The 19,443-nt window shown below is 40.1% G+C and overlaps 1 protein-coding gene across 3 annotated transcripts; it reads left to right on the forward strand.

Moving 5' to 3' along the window:
* The first annotated feature begins 4,112 nt into the window (after nt 1-4,112).
* Nucleotides 4,113-19,079, forward strand: LOC131233107 (uncharacterized). 3 transcript variants are annotated; one of them, XR_009165095.1, is made up of 17 exons: nt 4,113-5,031; nt 5,411-5,469; nt 9,250-10,296; nt 10,474-10,540; nt 10,639-10,701; nt 13,754-13,817; nt 13,905-13,998; nt 14,071-14,154; nt 14,239-14,328; nt 14,437-14,464; nt 16,792-17,313; nt 17,626-17,687; nt 17,817-17,926; nt 17,997-18,084; nt 18,159-18,499; nt 18,607-18,707; nt 18,788-19,079. XR_009165095.1 is itself a non-coding variant. In XM_058229708.1 (15 exons), the coding sequence occupies exons 1-15, from the start codon at nt 4,602-4,604 to the stop codon at nt 18,435-18,437; spliced, it is 3,087 nt and encodes a 1,028-aa protein (XP_058085691.1). In that variant the 5' UTR covers nt 4,114-4,601; the 3' UTR covers nt 18,438-19,079. The 3 variants fall into 3 exon arrangements, 1 of the variants encoding a protein (XP_058085691.1); XR_009165094.1 differs by having other exon boundaries at nt 18,607-19,079; XM_058229708.1 differs by having other exon boundaries at nt 4,114-5,031; nt 18,159-19,079.
* The last annotated feature ends 364 nt before the right edge of the window (nt 19,080-19,443 follow it).

Raw genomic sequence — 19,443 nt, forward strand, 5'->3', positions numbered from 1 at the left:
AGGTGATATCTGCCCTGTAGTCAGGGGACTCAGAACCATTCACCAAGTGGGCCATGTAGCTGTGTAAAACTTGCACCGACAAACGATAAAATAGTCTATGTTCACGCTTCACCGTTTACGTGCCACACTGCCGCTCATCCTATCAACGGTTTGGATGACTGGAAGCTGAAACGGTTCTGGACGCCTATTGCCTGCGACACCCTGTAGTAGGAAGTTTCTACGACAAAAGCTAGGTGGGGCCCACCCTGAATGTTTGTGAAATATATGCACCGTTCATCCATTTTGCTAGCTCATAAGCCCAAAAATGAAGCAGATAGAAAACTTAAGTGGGTCGCATGATGGGAAGCAGTGAGGATTGAATTTGCACTGTTGAAATATTCGTGGGGCCACAGAACTTTTGTATTAAGTTAATATTTTTATGTTTTCATTTAATCTCAGTAGGAATGAACTTATGAACGGTTTCGATGGCACATAAACATCACGGTGGGCCCCGCTTAGCTTCTATGCAGGAACTTCCTGCGACCGCTTGGCAGGCTACCCCTATCAGCTTGACCCAAAACTTCTCTGGCCTCTAAGAATTTTCCAACGGTAGACGTTCAATTCATACTTTTTCGTATGGTGTGGCCCACTTAAGCTTTTATATGCTTCATTTTTATATTATAAAATAAAATTATCTGTTAAAATGGATAGACTGAGTGGATAAAATACATAGACCACAGTTTCCCCACAGGTTTTACTCAGTAAGCAATAGGCGGGGCGGATTAGGTACTTCCCCTACCTAATCATTTATATTATAAAATAAAATTATCTGTTAAAATGGATAGACGGAGTGGATAAAATACATAAACAACGGTTGCCCCACAGGTTTTACTCAGTAAGCAATAGGCGGGGCAGATTAGGTACTTCCCCTACCTAATCCTTTATATTATTGTGTGTTTGATAATTTTATTATTATTTTTAAAAAAAAGCGTACACAGTTGAAGTATGCACGGGTCATGGGAGTTTTGAATCATACTAATAATTATTATTATTTTTAGTTCATTCAGTTGTAATTCTGTTATTAATGGTATAAATGGTGTATACACATCCTTGTCAAACCTAGGAAGGTTTCAACGGGAGGAATTTCCCTAATCATCTTTTCCTTTAAACCGCCCACTTGAGCATTCGACACGATTCATTTTTTACATAGTGTATTAAAATGAAATAAAAAAATGGATGGATGGGGATGATTTCTCAAAAACATCACAGCGGTCCCAGCACAGGAACTTCTTGTGAAAGGCTTTTGCAGGAAATTGGCTTTCATTTGTCCCGGACATGGATTGGATGATGAAAGGTTGAGTAGCGAAACTCACCACCGAAGTGACGTCACCAAGTTCTGTGGGCCCCACCATGATATGTGTTTAATCCACACCGTCCATACAATTGGAGGGATCATTTTAGGGCATGAACCAAAGAATAAGGCAGATCTAAAGCTTGAGTGGACCCCACCATAGAAAATAGTGGAGAGAGTGACACCCACTGCCGAAACTTTCTGGAGGTACACCATGATGTTTTTTTGAGATCCAACCTGTTCATTTATTAACTCAAACATGAAAGAAGGGAAAACACAAATATCAGCTTGATGGAAAACTTTTGTTGCCCTTAGAACTTTTTAATGGTGGGCGTCACTCTCCCCACCATTTTTTGTGGTGGGGCCGACTCGAGATTTGGATCGAACTCATTGTTTGGATCATGCCCTAATATGATCTCTCCAAATCGATGGTTAGTGTGGATACAAAACTTACATCATGGTGGGGCTCATATAACTGGTTACGTCACTTCATCTACCTAATCCGTGCACTAAATAGATAATGTGTATTCCACGGAATCCAAATACAAGTAAGTGGATATATAAGATTCACTCACAAAAGTGTGCACAGTGGTTACAATTTCTAAAAAATAAAAAATAAAAAATGTTCAATGCTTTGGGACCAATGTTAAAAGGGTGATAATTTGATGGCTTAAGTTGCGTCCAATTATAGATGGAGCATATTTCTAGATTTATAGTGATGAAGCAATTCTGACCATAAATTTAATTGGTAGAAAATAAATGGTTAAAAGCAAAATAGTGAGTGGTTAAAAATTGGATAGTAAACGTAACATGGGTATTATTATCATCTCAATGTACTTTAAAAAAAAAAAAAAATTATATTCTATCAAAAGTTAGCTCAACAATTTGGACGGTTTAGATTTAAATGGGGTTAAATAATTAAAAAAATCTAACACCATTAAGCTCAACAATTTGGATGGTCTGGAAGTACCTAATCTGCACCCTTCCCGCAAAAGCCTTTCACTGGAAGTTCTTGTGCATGGAACTCAGGTGGGGCCCTCTTTGATGTTTTTGAGAAATCATCCCTGTCCATCCGTTTTTTAATTTCATTTTAGGACATGATATAAAAAATGAACTATATTTAATGCTCAAGTGGGCCATAACAAAGGAAAAGATGGTTAGGAAAATTTCTACCGTTGAAACCTTTATGGGTTTGACAATGATGCTTATATGCCATTGATATCATTAATAATGTAATTACAACGGGATGAACTGAAAGTAAAAATATTAGCACGATTCAAAACTTCTTGGCCCCATGAATATTTCCACTATTGACGTTCAATTATTATGTTTCCAGTTCACTTGGACATTGGATATGTTTATTTTTGGCATTATGTCCTGAAATGAAATCACAAAACTGATGGACAGGAAGGATCTCTCACAAACATCACAGTGGGTCCCACCTGCTTCCTAGGTGAAAGGCTTTCGCAAGAAGTATGTGTCTAAAAAAAAAAAAGGTAAAAAAATGGAATAAGAGGAGACGTATGGGCTACCGCTTCCGTTTACTTATGTATCCGACGGAACCACTCTCAAACGATCACTGGGTACATGTATAGCCCGCCTGGAGCTCAGCTCTGCACAGGCAGGAGGAGTACCTAATCCGCGCCCGCAATCTGCTTCCCAGTCCGCGTCCCAAGACTAGCACCTTTTGACACGTCAGACTGAATGTCTGCAAGATCCAACCCCTTCATCAGGTGGTCCCCATGATACCCCGTCTCAGAACAATCCGCTAGCAAGCGGGCTAGATGTGTACCCAAAATGGACGGTTAAAGATGCTAGGCAATAAACGGTCCTCTAGGTTACATTTTTAGATCTCTGTGCAGGGCACCTGTCTACGATCCAACAAGTCCGAGCAGCGTATTTTATTCCAGCTTCTCATTTGCAGTGCATCTTGAAAATCTCTTTTTGGAACAACGTTCGAGATTCTCCACGTCTTTAGATTAACAAGCGGCAACAGTCTTGATGATGGCGGCCTAGATTTCAAGCCCAGGCCCGTACTCGTACGCGGGTTGCGTACTAACTCAACACCTTCAGCGTCTGATTAAACCCTGTGGGATCCACCGTAATATATATATTTTATTCCACTCCGTTCATAAATTTTATCAAATAATTTTAGAACTTTATTCCAAAAAATGAAACACATCCAAAGCTCAACTGGACCACACCACAGGAAATAGTGGGAATTGAACGCCTACCTTTGAAAAATTCTTAGGGGCTACAAATTTTGGATCAATCTGAAATTTGTGTTTTCCCTTTGTCCCATGTCTGTGTCATCTTATGAACATGTTTGATGACAACTAAACATTATTGTAGGCCCTAAGAAGGTTTCAACGGTGTAAATTATTATTCCCACTGTTTCATGTGGTGTGGTGCACTAAATATTTGGATATGCTTCAATTTTGGGCTCAGCCCCTCCAAAAGCGCTGGAAAAATGAATGGATGGCGTGGATAGACCGTATATACTGACAGTGCGCCTAACATAGTTTACTCTGTACGATAAAAGCATACTGAGTTACTAAGCACGCAATCCGATTTCATGCTTAGGAGCCCACGCCCTGGATGGATGTAGTCACATACATCACAGTGGACCCCACAGTCGCGGTCCCACACACTTCGGGATCCCGGGTCTCAGTCTCACCTAATCCGCTCCCCCAGAGAGCGGGCTGCTGGGCGCATTGGCGCCCCTACTTCAGATGCATTTGCTGCGTGCAACAATCCTTTTCCTGATAAAAACATGTAAAAAAAACAAATAAAAATCGCTCAAGGATATATCCGTAATTTCTGCACATTCCAGGTGCTATCTCCATTCTCTATACATATCTCCTCATCAAAAGCGCGGGAACCGCGCACGTGCTACTCTCAAAATCCAATTCAACTGCATTTGCGCGCCTTCCTCCCTCCAAAACGCTGTTTGTCCGAAAACCCTCTCTCTCCCTCTCTTTCCCTCCCTCTCTCACAGAGATAGCTCCTCCATGTCGAATTTCCAGATTCCTCTACAAACAGATCTCAGAAACGCCAATCACACCAGATAAATCTCTCCTTGCCATTTCCTAAAAAGAAAAGAGAAGAAAACCCTAATTCTCATTCCGCTATGGAAAAAACCCCCAAATTTCCTGCACGTCGATGCTGGCTCGCCATATAAACGAAACGCTAATTTTCCCAGCGGCACCGCGATCTGAATTCCAAGCGGCTGTCGCGTTCTTCGGTAGGCCCCTTTTCCTACCGTACCACCATGGTAGGTTGCCTCACCCGCCCCGATCTCTCCATCTCGAGCTCGACCGAGATCGAGAAAGCATGGCATCTCCTTTCCATCCTGTTGAGACTCGGCCGCCCCGCAAGGCCTGCGGAACTCGCTGCCCGGTGCGAGCTGTTCTGTGTGTCTTCCGATCTGGTCGAGTTCCTCTGCTCGATCCCCGATTCGCCTCTGTTTCTGACCGGAGATCTGTTCGTGACGGCTTCTATGGAGGCATTTTCAGTTTTCAGCGAGTTCGTAACCAGGGCATTCACATCATTCGTGCCCAGGATTAGGGTTAGGGTTTTGGGCTCGATGAGGTTATGGGATGATTCTGTTCGGACGTACTTTCGGAAGCGCAAGGGACTAAAAGTTGATTCGGCTCTGTTGCCGACTGCGAAACGGAGATTATTATCAAATTCTGGGAACGGTAATGTGATTTAATTTCTTCTATTTTTTCATGAGGTGTTATAGCTGCTTGATTGAATCACTGCCATTTTCATTTTAGCCAACATCCTGTAAAGACATGGCCCACTTTTCTATGATCCAGGCTATTCATCCAGTGTTCCCCATCTCTAGGCCAATTAGAAGATGCCTAGAATTGTCTGTTAAGGGTGTTTTCGCATGGTCCTCCCTTCAATGACGGGGTAGATGGATAAATGGCTGGAATGCATGGAAGTGTCCCCCACTTGACTGGTGCTAGTTTGAATGAAGATGGTGTTATTTCATTCCAAGTGTTGTATATTTCCTTGTTTGTGTTTGTTATCTAATTTGGTCAGTCGGTATTGATGGCATTGGGTTGTAAGCAGATGAAGACTGTCCCAATGTGTTTTCTTTAGCAAACAAGATCCGGACCACCTCTTCCAAGGTAATCTTGGACTATATTCTAATTTGGAGGAGTTATTACTATGGTTAATGAAGATTGGATTTGTTGATACCATGAATTCTAGCGACAGCATGCATTTTACCAATAACTAGTTTTTGAAAATCATAGTTTGTGAACATTTGCTAAACTGGAGTTTGTAACTGCTCTGTGCAAACAGGGAAGTTGCTCAAGCTTTTGAATCTTTCAAAAACAAAGCAGAAGTTCCATCCAGTCTTCAAAATCTTGTTTGCTTGTGTGGTGATTGTTTCACAATATTATAGATCGATTGATACTATTACTATCACTGCATTTGATAGTTTCATCTTGTTTTTCTTTTTAAAGGCATAAGTATGAAATATAAAGCCATAACATGTATAATAAAATTGCTTTCCTCAATAAAACATACAATTTGATGCATGATATGATTTAAGATTTATGAAACACACTGAAAATCTAAAATCAAGAAACTTATGTTGCATTTGACCCTTTGTTCGCATTTTTCTGATAACAGATTAATTCACATTTTAATATTTTGAGAATTGGATCCATCCCAGTCAATGAGTAGTATAATTTTGTAATGCATACTCTTCTCATCTGATTCAGGCCCCGTTTGTTAAATCTGAAGTCTAAAGACCGAATCTGAAATCTGAAGCCTGAATCTGAAATCTCAAGCCTGAATCTGAAATCTGAAGTCAAAAAACTTGTTTGATAATTATGGCTGAACTCTGAAAATTAAGTGCTGAATATGAAATAACCTGTTTGTTAGCAAACATCTTAAATGTCTGAAATATGTTAATCTGACACATTTGCCTCTATCTCTAGAAATGTTTTACATTATAAAGAAATTATTTTTTATTAAATAAAAATAAAATCACTATATTTAATTCAAATAAACTAAAATACTTAATAGAAAACTAAAATATCATTATTCATAAGGCCCTTAATTCCTCTTAGCGGGAAGATTGTCACTATGTGTCGTGTAGCATTGAGCACCAGCAGCAGCAAAACCTTCAAATAAGGCCCACCTTGATGTATGTGACCCCAAAAAGGGTTTCAATGGTATATGTTCAATTCCCCGCTGCTTTATGCAGTGTGGTCCACTTGATAGTTCGATATGTCTTATTTTTCGTCTCAAGCCTTAATATGAGCTTGCCAAATGGATGAACAGTTTGGATATAACACATACCTCATGATGGGACCCACAGAACTTGCTGACGTCAATACAACAACTATATAGCTGGTGTGAGGTACACCAGCCAATCTGCATTCTACTTGGACGCGGATTACCTACTGGCAGGTGGAATAGTGAGATTCGCTACCGAAGTGATGTCACCAAGTTCTGCGGGCCCACTGTGATGTATGTGGGCCCCACTATGATGTATGTGCTTTATCTACACCGTCCATCTATTTAGAGATTTAATTTTAGGGCATGAGTTAAAGAATGAGGCAGATCCAAATATGTAGTTGACCCCACCACAAAAAAACAGTGGGGAGATTGATGCCTACCGTTGAAACCTTCCTAATGCTCACCGTGATTTTTATTTGAAATCCAACCTGTTCACAAGTTAACACAGACATGAAAGAAGGGAAAAACAAATATCACCTTGGTCAAAAACTTTTGTGGCCTATTTAAGTTTTTAATGGTGGGTGTTACTCTCCCCACTATTTTCTATGGTGAGGTCCACTGGAGCTTTGGATTTGACTCATTCCTTGGATTTTTACCTAAAATTATATTTCCAAATGGATGAGGGGCGTGGATACAAAACATACATCATGATGGGGCCCACATAACTTGGTGACGTCACTTCAGTAGCGAGTCTAGCTACTCAACCTCTCAGTATCCAGTTAGCGTCCGCGGAAACAAATTGGCTACTCGGCTAGTGGTCGGTGCTATGTGGGCCCCACTATGATGTATGTGTTTCATCCATGCCGTCCATCTATGTTTCTAGATCATTTTATGGTATGAGACCAAAAATGAGGTATATCCCAATCTCAAGTGGACCACATTACAGGAAAACAATGTTGAATGAACGTTGACCATTAAAAACTTTTTGGGGGCCATAAAAGTTTTGGATCAAGCTGATCTTTGTTTTTTCCATTCATCTGGGTCTATATGACCTAATCAACAGATCGAATGCCAAATAAATAGTACATTGGGCCTTAGGAGAATTTTAATGGTGGATATCCAATCACTATTGTTTTCCTGTGGTGTGGTCCACCTGAGATTTATATTCCTCTCATTTTTGGTATCAAGCCCTAAAATGATCTTTAAATATGGATGAATGGAATGGATGAAACACATACATCATGGTGGGGCTCAGAGAAGTGGCCCGTGTTAAAAGTTGGGATGTGTATAGTGCAAGGGAGAAAATATCTCTTGCAAAGGATAATTTTGGATTAAAAAAATAATAATCATAGAGCGCATTCTCCATTCCCCATTAAGCTAGACTCCCATCACGGAAAAATTTCAACATAAAGGACTCTCATCATGGAAAAATTTCAACAGAAACTCGTGGAGCGCTTTCCTTCTTATGCGTTAACAAACACCACTAAACATGGAATATTTTCGGAATTCCGCGGTAAGTACAAATATTCAGCGTTAACAAACAGGCCCTCAGTATCTTAAGAAGAATCAAACACAGTGCCTCTAGAATTGCGGAACTTAATTATGTTTTGATGTACCAAAACTCAATAAAAATGAAGGCCAAATGGGTCACCACATGTCCATGCTGTTGCATGAGCATGACTCACACTGCAATATGCATGTATACCACCAAGCAATGTCATAAATGCAAACATAAAACTTAGTAAGTGTTTGATCATTTCGATGTGAGAGAAAAACAATAACCAGTTTGCTCATGTTCTGAATGGGTGATGTTTAATTTAAATTTACTCGTGGGACTAAGGCCTTCAAGCCCCGGAGTCATTGTAACCATTCCTTTGTATGTTCAGGTAGGTTTTGCCAAGTGATGGTTAGAATGGAGATTGGAAACCTTCTTATAAACATTCCGGATCACATTGGAAACTGAGGAAGCTGATGTTATGCATATAGTTTTGGGGTTCTCATTCTTGCCTTGACCTCTCAATATGAGGAATCGTAAAGTGTTGATGCACCATTTTGTACAACTGGGTTCATTGTTCAGATGTCCATATCCTTTATCTTATGGGTGTTAGTGTTGATGGTGGATTCCCAAAAAATCCCAGATTAGACTTTTCTCACACTTTGATCTGTGGCGTACAAATAGATATTTACAAGAGCAATACAGCAACTGCCCTGAAAAATGGCCAAAGATGTTTGTGTTTAGGATCTCTCAATCTGGAAGAGTTTCTGGTTATCCCTCATCTTCGATGTGTCTCTGAAGATGAATGATCTGGACTACTGAACCTTGTCCTTTGTTCCCAATTGTACAAAAATGGGTGAATCATGAAATTATTACAACTCATGTGCTGATGCATTGGGACTCTATGGATCCTCAATAACACTAGTATTCAACATCTCCTTCACGTCAATCATTAGGACTACAGTTTCTCAAAAACACCAGTATACCACATCTCCTTCACCTATAACTTATCAGATTTTTTCTACTTGTTTCTTTTATTTACTTTTCAAAGATTTGATATTGTGAATTCCATGCATGACGAATCATTTGATCCAGCTGCTTCTTCATGCTATGAACTGCAGTCCTCCATCCCTATCCTTTATTAATTTTATGGTTCTATATGTATTGCTTGTAGTTCACTATTTCATGATTTATATGCTTCTAAGGTTTTTTAGTCATGCAGGTATATAGTAATGTTGGTGATGATATGAGCAGAGGCATGGGTTTTCTGTCAGTCGACACGTCTGTCATGGAATATTCATTGAGGACTTTCAAGCAAGCGATAAAAGTTCCTCCTTTACTTCTTGACTCTAATGCTGTGTTATCAAGTTGTCAATTAGAGAATATTGAGTATATGAAAGGTGAAAAAGAAACTGAGATGAAGTGCAATAACATGATGGGCCTTATTGTGCATAGGGCATTACCAGAATCTGTACATTTGACAAATTTTCAACACAATATTTTTAACATTGAAATCGAGTTAAACAATCAAAATGCAATGACAGAGCCAGATGTCGAACGAGATCCTATAAGGTCGATGCAAAAGCCAGTACTATGTAATGAAATGCATAGGGATGAGGATTGTTCCCAAATGAATGATCGGGTGGAGATCCAAAATAAAATGCTTTCAACTGCAGCAATCTGCCTGGAAGAAAACCAGTACATCGATTCACCTGCAAGGGCAAAAGTTCATGATAGTCACAACCGCCATGCAGCTAGGAGTGGAGTAGAGGAACATGCAGGAACCTCTGGGAGAGCACATTGTGGTAAAGGACAAGATCTCCTTGATGCCAGTACTTCTAGAGGAGATCCAGAAAATTTTATTCCCCTTGATAGTACTGTTCAAATGGGCAAGCTTCTAAAAAATGATGTGACAGTACTGAACCGAATGGATTGCAACGATATGGTGACAACTTCACTCAGAGAGAAAATAGCCGCAAAAGCGAGATTCCCTGCTGGAGTAGATACTGCTTTACCAGAGTCTCTCACTGCTTCAAAGCTGACAAGGAAATCCATTGATAAACAGAAAACTTTGCATATGGACGCGTTAGGTGTTGGTTCCAGAGTCCTCTTGGAAGATGATAACAAGGTCATTAACTCCCCTAAGCAACTGGATCAATACAAAAGAGATGAGAAGTTCATCATCAAGAAACATAAGTCAAAACGTAACCGTAATCACAATACGCCCACTAAAGAAAAAAGAGTAGATTTTACATGCAAAGATCCTAAGGTGAGCTCCATTCTGTTAAAAGTAAAACAAATCATTTGCATGTCTTAATTGAATATGTAATGAATGCAATTCTATTAGTGGGGATAAGCTTGCATTTGACACAAACCATGCTCATCTGCAATGCTAATCTAGTTGAAACTAGATTATTTATGAGGATGCTTAATGCCAAATCTGTAGAATCATTTGGAGCAGAAGTCACTACCAAACTTCGAATCTTTCATAATAGAGGAAGAAGAAGGGTCAGGTATTGGTATTGTTGTTATTTGCTGATTATTTTATTGAATCTTCTTCAACTTCTTTCCATGTTTATTTTCCGATGACCTTTTACTCTCAAATATGCAGGTGGTTATGGCACTGTCTACAGAGCAAAAAGAAAGAATGATGGAAAGATATTCGCAGTAAAATGTATGTGAAAACACTGGGTCCTTTATAGTGCACCCTAATACCCTATGATTGGTCTGTTAGGTTCCAAAACAAGGATGTGCCAGTATCATATAATCCTAGATGCTTTGTTGCCACAAATATTATCTAGTGCCCACTATTTTTCTGTAAAATGCCTGGCTTCAATTCTTTTATCAGGAATAGTTGCATGGATAGCCTACTTTTAAGATCAAGCAGTTTGAGTCCACAGACATGAGCTAATGATGTTAAAACTATGGTTTGTTGAGTAAAACAGTGAAGAACATGTGGCATATATGTTACACTATTTGGATGTGAAATTGTAAGACAAACATGGATGTGAACATCTTACCTTGTTTTTAAAGAGCTGTCATGAATGAATATGTGCGGAAAGTGCCATCATTTTTTACCGAGTCCAGGTGACTCAAATGACTTGAAAGTACAACCTTGGTGAAATTTGTTTACTTGGATTGACGCTAAACATCTTTTTTTTTTGGCCAATTACCCATATTGGAAGAGACAAATTCTATCATGGATAATCTAATGAGGGGCAAATTCCCTCCCCAGTTATCCGGAATCACCTTCTATCTAGGGCTGTCAACAAGTTGGGTTTGGGTCAGATCCTGGTGTACCCATGCCTGAACCCACCTAAGTGGGTTGGTTTCCAGTCCGGGTATCACATTGAAGGTACCAGACCAGAACATCATTAGGCCTACTTATCCATTGAGTCTTAGGGAAAATAGAGGGTTATTAATGGCAGAGAGCGCATGCAATTAATAGATTAGAGTGTACATGCTATTCATAGACTGGGGATGGAGGTCATCTGGAGGAGAGAGTGCATGTGCATGCTATTAACAGACAACTATTATATATACTACTAATAATATCAAATATCAAACAAGGACCTGACTCGATTGTTAAATAGATCCAAAATATGGACCCAAACACGACCCAACCCAACCCGATTCATGACATTGGATACCTCGGCCTCAGATACCCACAGATCCAGGTACTAAAGCTGTCGATGAGCTGGGCTCAGGCCTTGCAAAATCAAAATTTTGAATAGGCCCAACCTGTGAAGCCCAATCTAGACAGTTCAAAATCTGGGCTGAAGCCAACCCTAGGCCCAGGCCATTGACAGCCCTACGAGGCACCTGTTGACAACCCTAGCTCTTATTCTTGATGTATTGATGTAGGACAATTAATCACTTGCTCTAAAAGCTCGAACTGTTAAAGTATGATGAATTAATCCCTTTATCTCATAGCCCAGGCCCCACATCGCATGGGTTAAGACCTCAGCCGAACCCCCTTCGTGGGCCCCAAATCACATGGGCCGCCCACCCTGAGTGTGTCTCCGCATCCCACGGGCTACCCCACTCAAGCCTGGTGTGAAATGCGCATTAATCACCCCCGGTGAGGAGTCTTGAACACGAAACTTCCTCCGTGAGCCGCACCCACCCTGAGTGTGCCCCTGCATCAAACAAGCGACCTCGCTCAAGCCCGGTGTGAAAATGCCCCTGTATTAATCACCCCCAGTGAGGAGTCTCGAACACGAGACCTCCTGCTCTGATACCAATTTGATGTAGGACAATTAATCACTTGCTCTAAAAGCTCGAACTGTTAGAGTATGACGAATTAATCCCTTTATCTCATAGCCCAGGCCCCACATCACATGGGTTAGGACCTCGGCCGAACTCCTTTCGTGAGCCCCAAATCACATGGGCCGCCCACCCTGAGTGTGTCCTCGCATCCCACGGGCTACCCCACTCAAGCCTGGTGTGAAATGCGCATTAATCACCCCCGGTGAGGAGTCTCGAACACGAGACTTCCTCCGTGAGCCGCACCCACCCCGAGTGTGCCCTTGCATCAAACAAGCGACCCCACTCGAGCCCGGTGTGAAAATGCCCCTGCATTATGTATTTTGTTTTCCTTTCTAATAAAATTTCATTATCATTAAAAAAAAGGTTTTCAGTGTATCTGACTTAGAAACCTCAATGTAAGCAATCAAGAATCTTATCTCCCATTTACAAATTACAGGTCGATTCAATGCACTTTTATGAGAAATTTCTTGAATCAATGGTCAACAATTGTTGAATTCTATAGAAGCTTTCATGATTTAACTCAAATCTTTCTTTTTCTTTTTTCACACAGTGATGACTCCTTTGAAAAGAATCTGAAGTAATGTTGCTAAACAGAGAAATATGTGGAAATACACAAAGAAATTGCATAATACTGTAGTAAAGAAATATATGGAAACCTGGGAGCACATCTAGAACAGAACAGCCACTACACATGCATTATTCTGTGCATGTGTATCTTTTGAATCATATGCTGGCAAACATATCGTGAAATCGTTTATGACCAAAAAATCAAACAAGAGAATATCAGAAAAGAACTTGATGGAGAAAAATCAGAGAATGCTGTACGCAGTAACCCACATATGAAAATCATATTAAACTCAAAAACTCTCCCATTTTTATATTGGTTAACTTTTTGGCATGAAAATATCTAAAAGAAAACAAGATTCAAAAACATGCTTGACCCTAAAACTGGCCATATGATTTAACCATAAGATTTCTACAATTTGATAATATGTTTCTTAGCTTTTCAATAGCTTTAGCCTGTCCTTTTCTTATTCTCAGTATTATAATATTGAATTGTTGAAGCAGGAAAACTGGAAGTCGTCAATCATGGTATTCCATAATGTCCTTTATCATACATGACAGTCATGTTCACTTTGTCGCACTGTTTATGCCTCCTATCTGTTTATATCTTTATCTTGGTTGCACGGTGGAAAGGGCATAGCTTGCCGGCAAGAATTGCATTGGCTGTTTTTCCTGTGTGCAAGATTCAATTTTTTAATTTGTTAGCATATTATTTTTGGTTTTGGTCTCTGTTTGATGTTTTTGGTGGTAGTCTAGCTTTTGTGATGGCAATACTCTCATCAGATAGCTTCAGAAAAGAAGTAGAAGAAAATATTGCCATTGATGCAAATCTAAAAGATCATTCCTGCAGTAACCCGTTCTAAGTTATAATGAATAATTTATGCATTTGTCAGGTCCTCATGCCAATGCTCATACACACCATGTCAACAATGAGATGAAGATGCTGGAGCGATTTGGGTGAGTGAGGATTCCTTATATACTCCACTTTGGAGCATTTTATCATTTCTTCAATTCTTAATATGCAAGTTGATTCTTTCAATGCAGAGGTAGGAACTTTGTGATAAAATATGAAGGCTCTTTCACTAGTGGTAACTCTGAATGTTTTGTTCTGGAGCATGTTGAGCATGATAGACCAGAGGTAATATATGATGCTTCGGTATTTTATAGCATTGTTCTCCTTTAATATTGTAACATATTTATTTAAATGTAGGTGTTGAAAAGAGAAATAGATATACCTGAGCTCCAGTGGTATGGTTACTGTATGTTTAAAGCCCTTGCAAGTTTGCACAAGCACGTAAGAATCTCAAACAGGATCTGTATCTTTTTCTGTCTTGTTTACAATCCCTTTTGCTTATATTTCTTGTTTCGACCTTTGCAGGGAATAGTGCATAGAGATGTCAAGCCAGGGAACTTCCTCTTCTCTCGGAAACTTGGCAAAGGCTACCTCATTGATTTCAACCTAGCCATGGTCAGTAGTATCATACATCATTCTCTTGCTATTGCTTCCTGCCATCTGTGTGGGCTCCTTGAGTTACCTTTCAAGCTGATCAGTGTAACTGGTTGTCTTTCCTTGCAGGATCTCAATCAGAAGTATTGTGCATGCAGTAAGTTCTCTATTCCTTACTGCTTGTTTTCTCTCTAAAGAAGGTATCAATATTTAGAATGAAGAAAGAGGTTGAGCGCTATGTATTTTTTTGGAGCTTTCATTGTTATTCTTGAGACTGAAACTGTATGTTACATACCAAAGTTTTCCAAACTCTCGCCTTTTACGTGAATGTAGAGATGCTATTTTTCGAGAGAAGATCAACTGGTTACTCCCAAATATCTTGACTTGGCAGCTTTGTTCATGTGTCTTGTATTCTTTTCACAAACCTAAGGAAATGTGGAAATTATTAGGGGCTTGTAGGTGCTTTAGGTACTCTATTCGTAGGTTCCTGTCCTGCTCTCACCATTGTGTGATCTTATGTCTTTTTTTTTTCTTTTTTTTTTGTTATGTTGTCTTTTACAAATTCTTCCTGGTGGCCATGTGCCAGCTGGCACCCAGCCTGGATGGAGTGTTGATGTCAGGTAGGCAGCTGGTCATTGAATTTCTTCCCAAGAAATCATGAGCATTCCTGTTTGAAATCTTAGGAGTGATGGTGAAACAGGATTCATAAAGCTGACCTGACCGAAATAGGTAGGACAAGACTGATGATTTTGTCTTTTATAGTGTGCATGCTACAACAAATCTTTCTCAAAATTTTATTTTATTTAACTTGTGTCAAAAAAGAACAATGGTTAACAGGCAGACAGAAAATCTTCCAATGTGGCTGCTAATGATCAGCGCCAGCCTAACCAGGAGGCCACAAAATTAATCCATGGTTGGGATTACAAAACACTGACTGTCATGCACTTGATGTCCTCTAGTTCTGTCTTTTATTTCCACACAGGTAATAGTTCTGAACAATGGGATTGGAATGGTTTGCCAAGTTAAATGTGCTTTTCCTATTCTTCTTTTCATTAAAAATAAAAAATAAAAAAGTCTGCAACTTTGCTTCCCAATCTGTGCACTCTCCAAGGACGGATATGTTTATGTTTTGATGCATGTCAGGGGTCGTTTCGAGGTGAGTAAAATCGCACTATGTAAACTCTTAACACAGGCAAACTCTTTCACTGGTAAAGAGTGGGGTCTATCATGTTTCTATATTGGAAAGTCTGTACGGGTAGCATTTGGGTGGTAAAAAGTTGCTAGGAACCAATATATTCTTCCGAAAAGCTAACCATTGGAACGTAAATACTTGCAATCTAAACTCTTACTCAGCTATTTGAAATGAAAGAATTCACATGGTTTTTAGGTCTTTGGATGGGTGAAGAATTTCACGGATCTTATTAGCACCCAAATGCAAAACAGTGACCCAAAACAATGTAAAGTTTTTCACTGTTAGAGACTTTACTCACAAACAAACAACCCCTTTCTGGATATGATGTCAGCTCTCATATTCTAGGCATTTGCCAGACACTGTTACTTGGACACTATTACTTTCTGAGGTTTGCCATACTGACATTTTGGGACACTTTGGACACTCCTAGATGCACATGCCACTTCAAAATCTACATGGAGAAAGAGTCTTAGCAATGTCATAAAAAAATGTCACTTGTGGGACAGTTTAATTGAAGTGTGAAAATTCTCTACAGGTTTCTTTTAATCATTCTTGGTTCTTTTGTTATGTAAATTTCTTTTGTCAAGCCGAAGATTCTAACTTTTTGGCCTCAAGCTTACCTCCATTCTCTTGTTGTTGAAGGAATTCCTCATAAGGACTTACTCTCACTCTAGGTTTTAGTTCATTTTCCATTATAGCTACGATTACCCATATGATAAAAGAGCACAAGCTTTGTTGTCCGTTTTGCTCTTTTGTTCTTTTGTTAGGGTTCTGATTTTTTTAAGAGAGCAGGTAATGTTCATACAGTCTGCTAGTTCTTGAGATGATCATGCATGATTTTATATGGTTCATTAGCTAATTATTTGTTAGTTTAGATTCCTACAAATTTGTTTTTATTTGATCTACGTGAATATTGTTTCGAATTTCCTTGGTCTTTATTATTTTCATTGGGAGGTCTATGGTTTGAGCCTAGCTTACCTCTAAAAAAAATACTAATATTTTTAATATTTTATTTTCTAATTATTTATTTAATAAAAATACTGTATTGTGTATGGAAGTGTCCACTTGCCTAGATTTTTGGACACTTGTCTAGGTAACACTGTTGCCAGGAAATGTTTTAGCGAGAGGGATGCATGACTTGTTTGTGTTTATTTGAAGTTTTCCTTCATTCACTTGTTTGTTATTGACCTTCAAGAAATTATCTTCTAATATTAGTCCTGATAATAGGCTCTATACCAAGTTTATGTGATTAAAGAAGTCTATCGATGCATTTGTTTTGTTGATTTTATCAGGCAAATCGAAAACAAATTGTATTGGAAGCTTAGATCATATTCCTCGTCCTAGTATCAAAGATGCCCCTTGTAGCAATGAAGCTACAAAATCCATGCATGGCAGGTTTCTGGAATCTGTCGGTAAAGGGGCATCAAAGGACTCTAAGTCACCTCTAGAAACCAAGAACATTAAGAAGAATCATCTGAAGGCCTTCCCTGAAGGGGGTAGTAGAAATTTATACAGAAGCCAGGGTGCCGATTGTTCAGGTGTAAACTCAGCGAAGGATGCAACAAGCACTAGGACTCCTTCTGTGGAGAGGCTGAGGGAACCTGTGCCATGTCAAGGCAGGAAGGAGCTGATCAATCTGGTGCAAGAGGCATTGCAAAGTCCAAATCATGAGGCAGTGACTCTTCCGGTTTCTCAGCGAAAGAGGGTTGCTGCACCTCCAGGAAAAGTGGACAGAAAACTGGTCTATCTTTCTCCTATGCCCCTGCATTCCAGTGGCATCACCGTTGCAGGTGCTGGCCTATTAAAGAAAAAAGGTATGTTTTGCATATTAGGGTGTGTTTGGAAGTGCTCAGTTCCCTAGTCAATGCTATGTACTATTGCCAAAATGCAAGTGAGATGCGCACGTCTACTCATTTTGTGCTTTGGGGCAGGAAATTGGAACTAACCTAATGCGGGTTCTGTTTCCACCACTGTCCCAAATTCAAATCAAACCTAGTTGGCTTTGAATTCCCACAAACCACTATTTGGCAATAAATCTAAATGCTCCCTTGGGTGATAAAATGTTTGGTTTAGTTCTTGTATCAATCCCCACTAGGATTAAGTATGTGCAGTTTTGTTGGTTCTAGGAGAAGGAAAACACAAGAGAGAAGGTCCTTGTGTTGGAACCAAGGGCTTTCGAGCTCCAGAGGTATGGTTCTGCATTAGTTCTTGCATAAGTTTATAACTGCACTGATCGTATCCCACCATCCAATTTAGGCATACATATACCCATATATGGTGCACCATGGTGCTGATTCTAGCACTTGGGTCTGTGCAGGTCTTGTTCAAATCTCCATATCAGAGCCCCAAGGTTGATATTTGGTCAGCAGGGGTTACCTTACTTTACCTCATGATGGGAAGAACACCATTTGTTGGAGATCCCGAACAGTACTCTCTCTCTCTCTCTCTCTCGATCTCTCTCGAATTCATCTTGCTTATTAGGTGCTCTCATTGCCAGGAATATAAAAGACATTGCGAAGCTTAGGGGAAGTGAAGATCTATGGGAAGTGGCGAAGCTGCACAACCGTGAAAACTCTTTCCCTCCGGTACCGTAGCTCATTCATCATGATATTCTCTTTAATTTGGGTTGAGATTGTTCATGTTGGTCTGTTTGTCACAGGATTTGTTCGATATCCAATCCCTACCAGCAATGGAATTGCGAGAGTGGTGTGAGCTGAATACCAGGAGACCTGACTTTCATGAGCTGAATGTGAGGAGACCCGACTTTCATGAGCTCTTAGATCTTGTCAACAAGTGTTTGACGGTGAACCCGAGGCTGAGGATCAGTGCGGAGGAAGCCCTACGGCACAAGTTCTTCACAAATTGCCATGATGCCTTGAGGAAGCAGAGGTTGCTCAGACGGGCACTCAGCTCAGAGTCCGGAAGCCAGTCTTTGTAAGAGATTCCAGGTCATGCAGGTGGTAGGAGCTTTGAAAGATGGCTAATACTAGTTATAAACTGGTATGCTAGCCCCTCCCTCCCTCCTACTTGAGTAATTTATATGATGAGCGACGTGTGTTGCAGAGTTTATTGGATCATCAGTCTGATAGATGCTGCCCATTGTCCAGTAATCCAGACCATTGGCTTGTTGCATCACGCCTTGGGTAAACTGTGCCCTGATTGGCCCATATTGGAAGTTCCCATTGACCAATGTTCATACATTTCTCAGGTGAGTGTGGACCTTTGTTGTGGTTTCTCTTCTTAACTATCTATAGGATGCATATTGAAAGGTTAAGATGCCTTATCTAGGAGACGCAATGGATTAATGATGTGGATTACCGAGCCACATCATGGGGGTTTTGCAGGAGATCCCGAGCATTATCAGGATTGAGAACCATGTATATGGTGCAAAGATATGGGTGAGGGATCATGTAATTTCTCTTATTACTAAGGCAATTCCATGGCTCAGATGTAAATCCTTAGTCATCAGTATTAGCTGCCATTCATTTCTTTCTTGTTCCATGGTATTCCCACACGTGTTGTATCTTGTAATAATTAACTTGAGTTTAATTTAACAAGGAAGTTTCGTCTTGGACGATCATATGGGAGAAACAAGTTTTATGATGTTTTATCCCCTTGGGCCTCTCAGATGGTGGAATTGGCCCTTGGTTGGGTGATTCAGATTGGTGTGATCTGATGGGCATTCCCCCAAAAATCTTCTCAATGGGGCAATCCTAACCCTTCTAAGCCTGCAAATAGTCAGTTCAGGCACAAGGAAATGGCCCACATTCAAGTCCAAGGACTGGGCGGGGAGGATCTCCTGTCTTGGGAGGTTTGGGGGTGTAAAGGCGGTGGGGACTGCTAGATCAGTGGTCTGGTTCACTGAACAATGGGCCCAGCTGGTCATATAAGGAGATTTGAGCTACTCGCAGGAATGCGGTCAATGTCTATGCTTTGCTACATGA

Source organism: Magnolia sinica, chromosome 18, assembly GCF_029962835.1.
Source record: "Magnolia sinica isolate HGM2019 chromosome 18, MsV1, whole genome shotgun sequence".
Lineage (NCBI taxonomy): Eukaryota > Viridiplantae > Streptophyta > Magnoliopsida > Magnoliales > Magnoliaceae > Magnolia > Magnolia sinica.

Excerpts from the sequence above, each read along its gene's own strand:
- LOC131233107 (XM_058229708.1), top strand. The coding sequence starts at position 4,602 with ATGGTAGGTTGCCTCACCCGCCCCGATCTCTCCATCTCGAGCTCGACC. Across the intron at positions 10,702-13,753 it reads AAAGATATTCGCAGTAAAAT|GTCCTCATGCCAATGCTCAT; the intron begins GTATGTGAAAAC and ends TGCATTTGTCAG. Across the intron at positions 13,818-13,904 it reads AAGATGCTGGAGCGATTTGG|AGGTAGGAACTTTGTGATAA; the intron begins GTGAGTGAGGAT and ends CTTTCAATGCAG.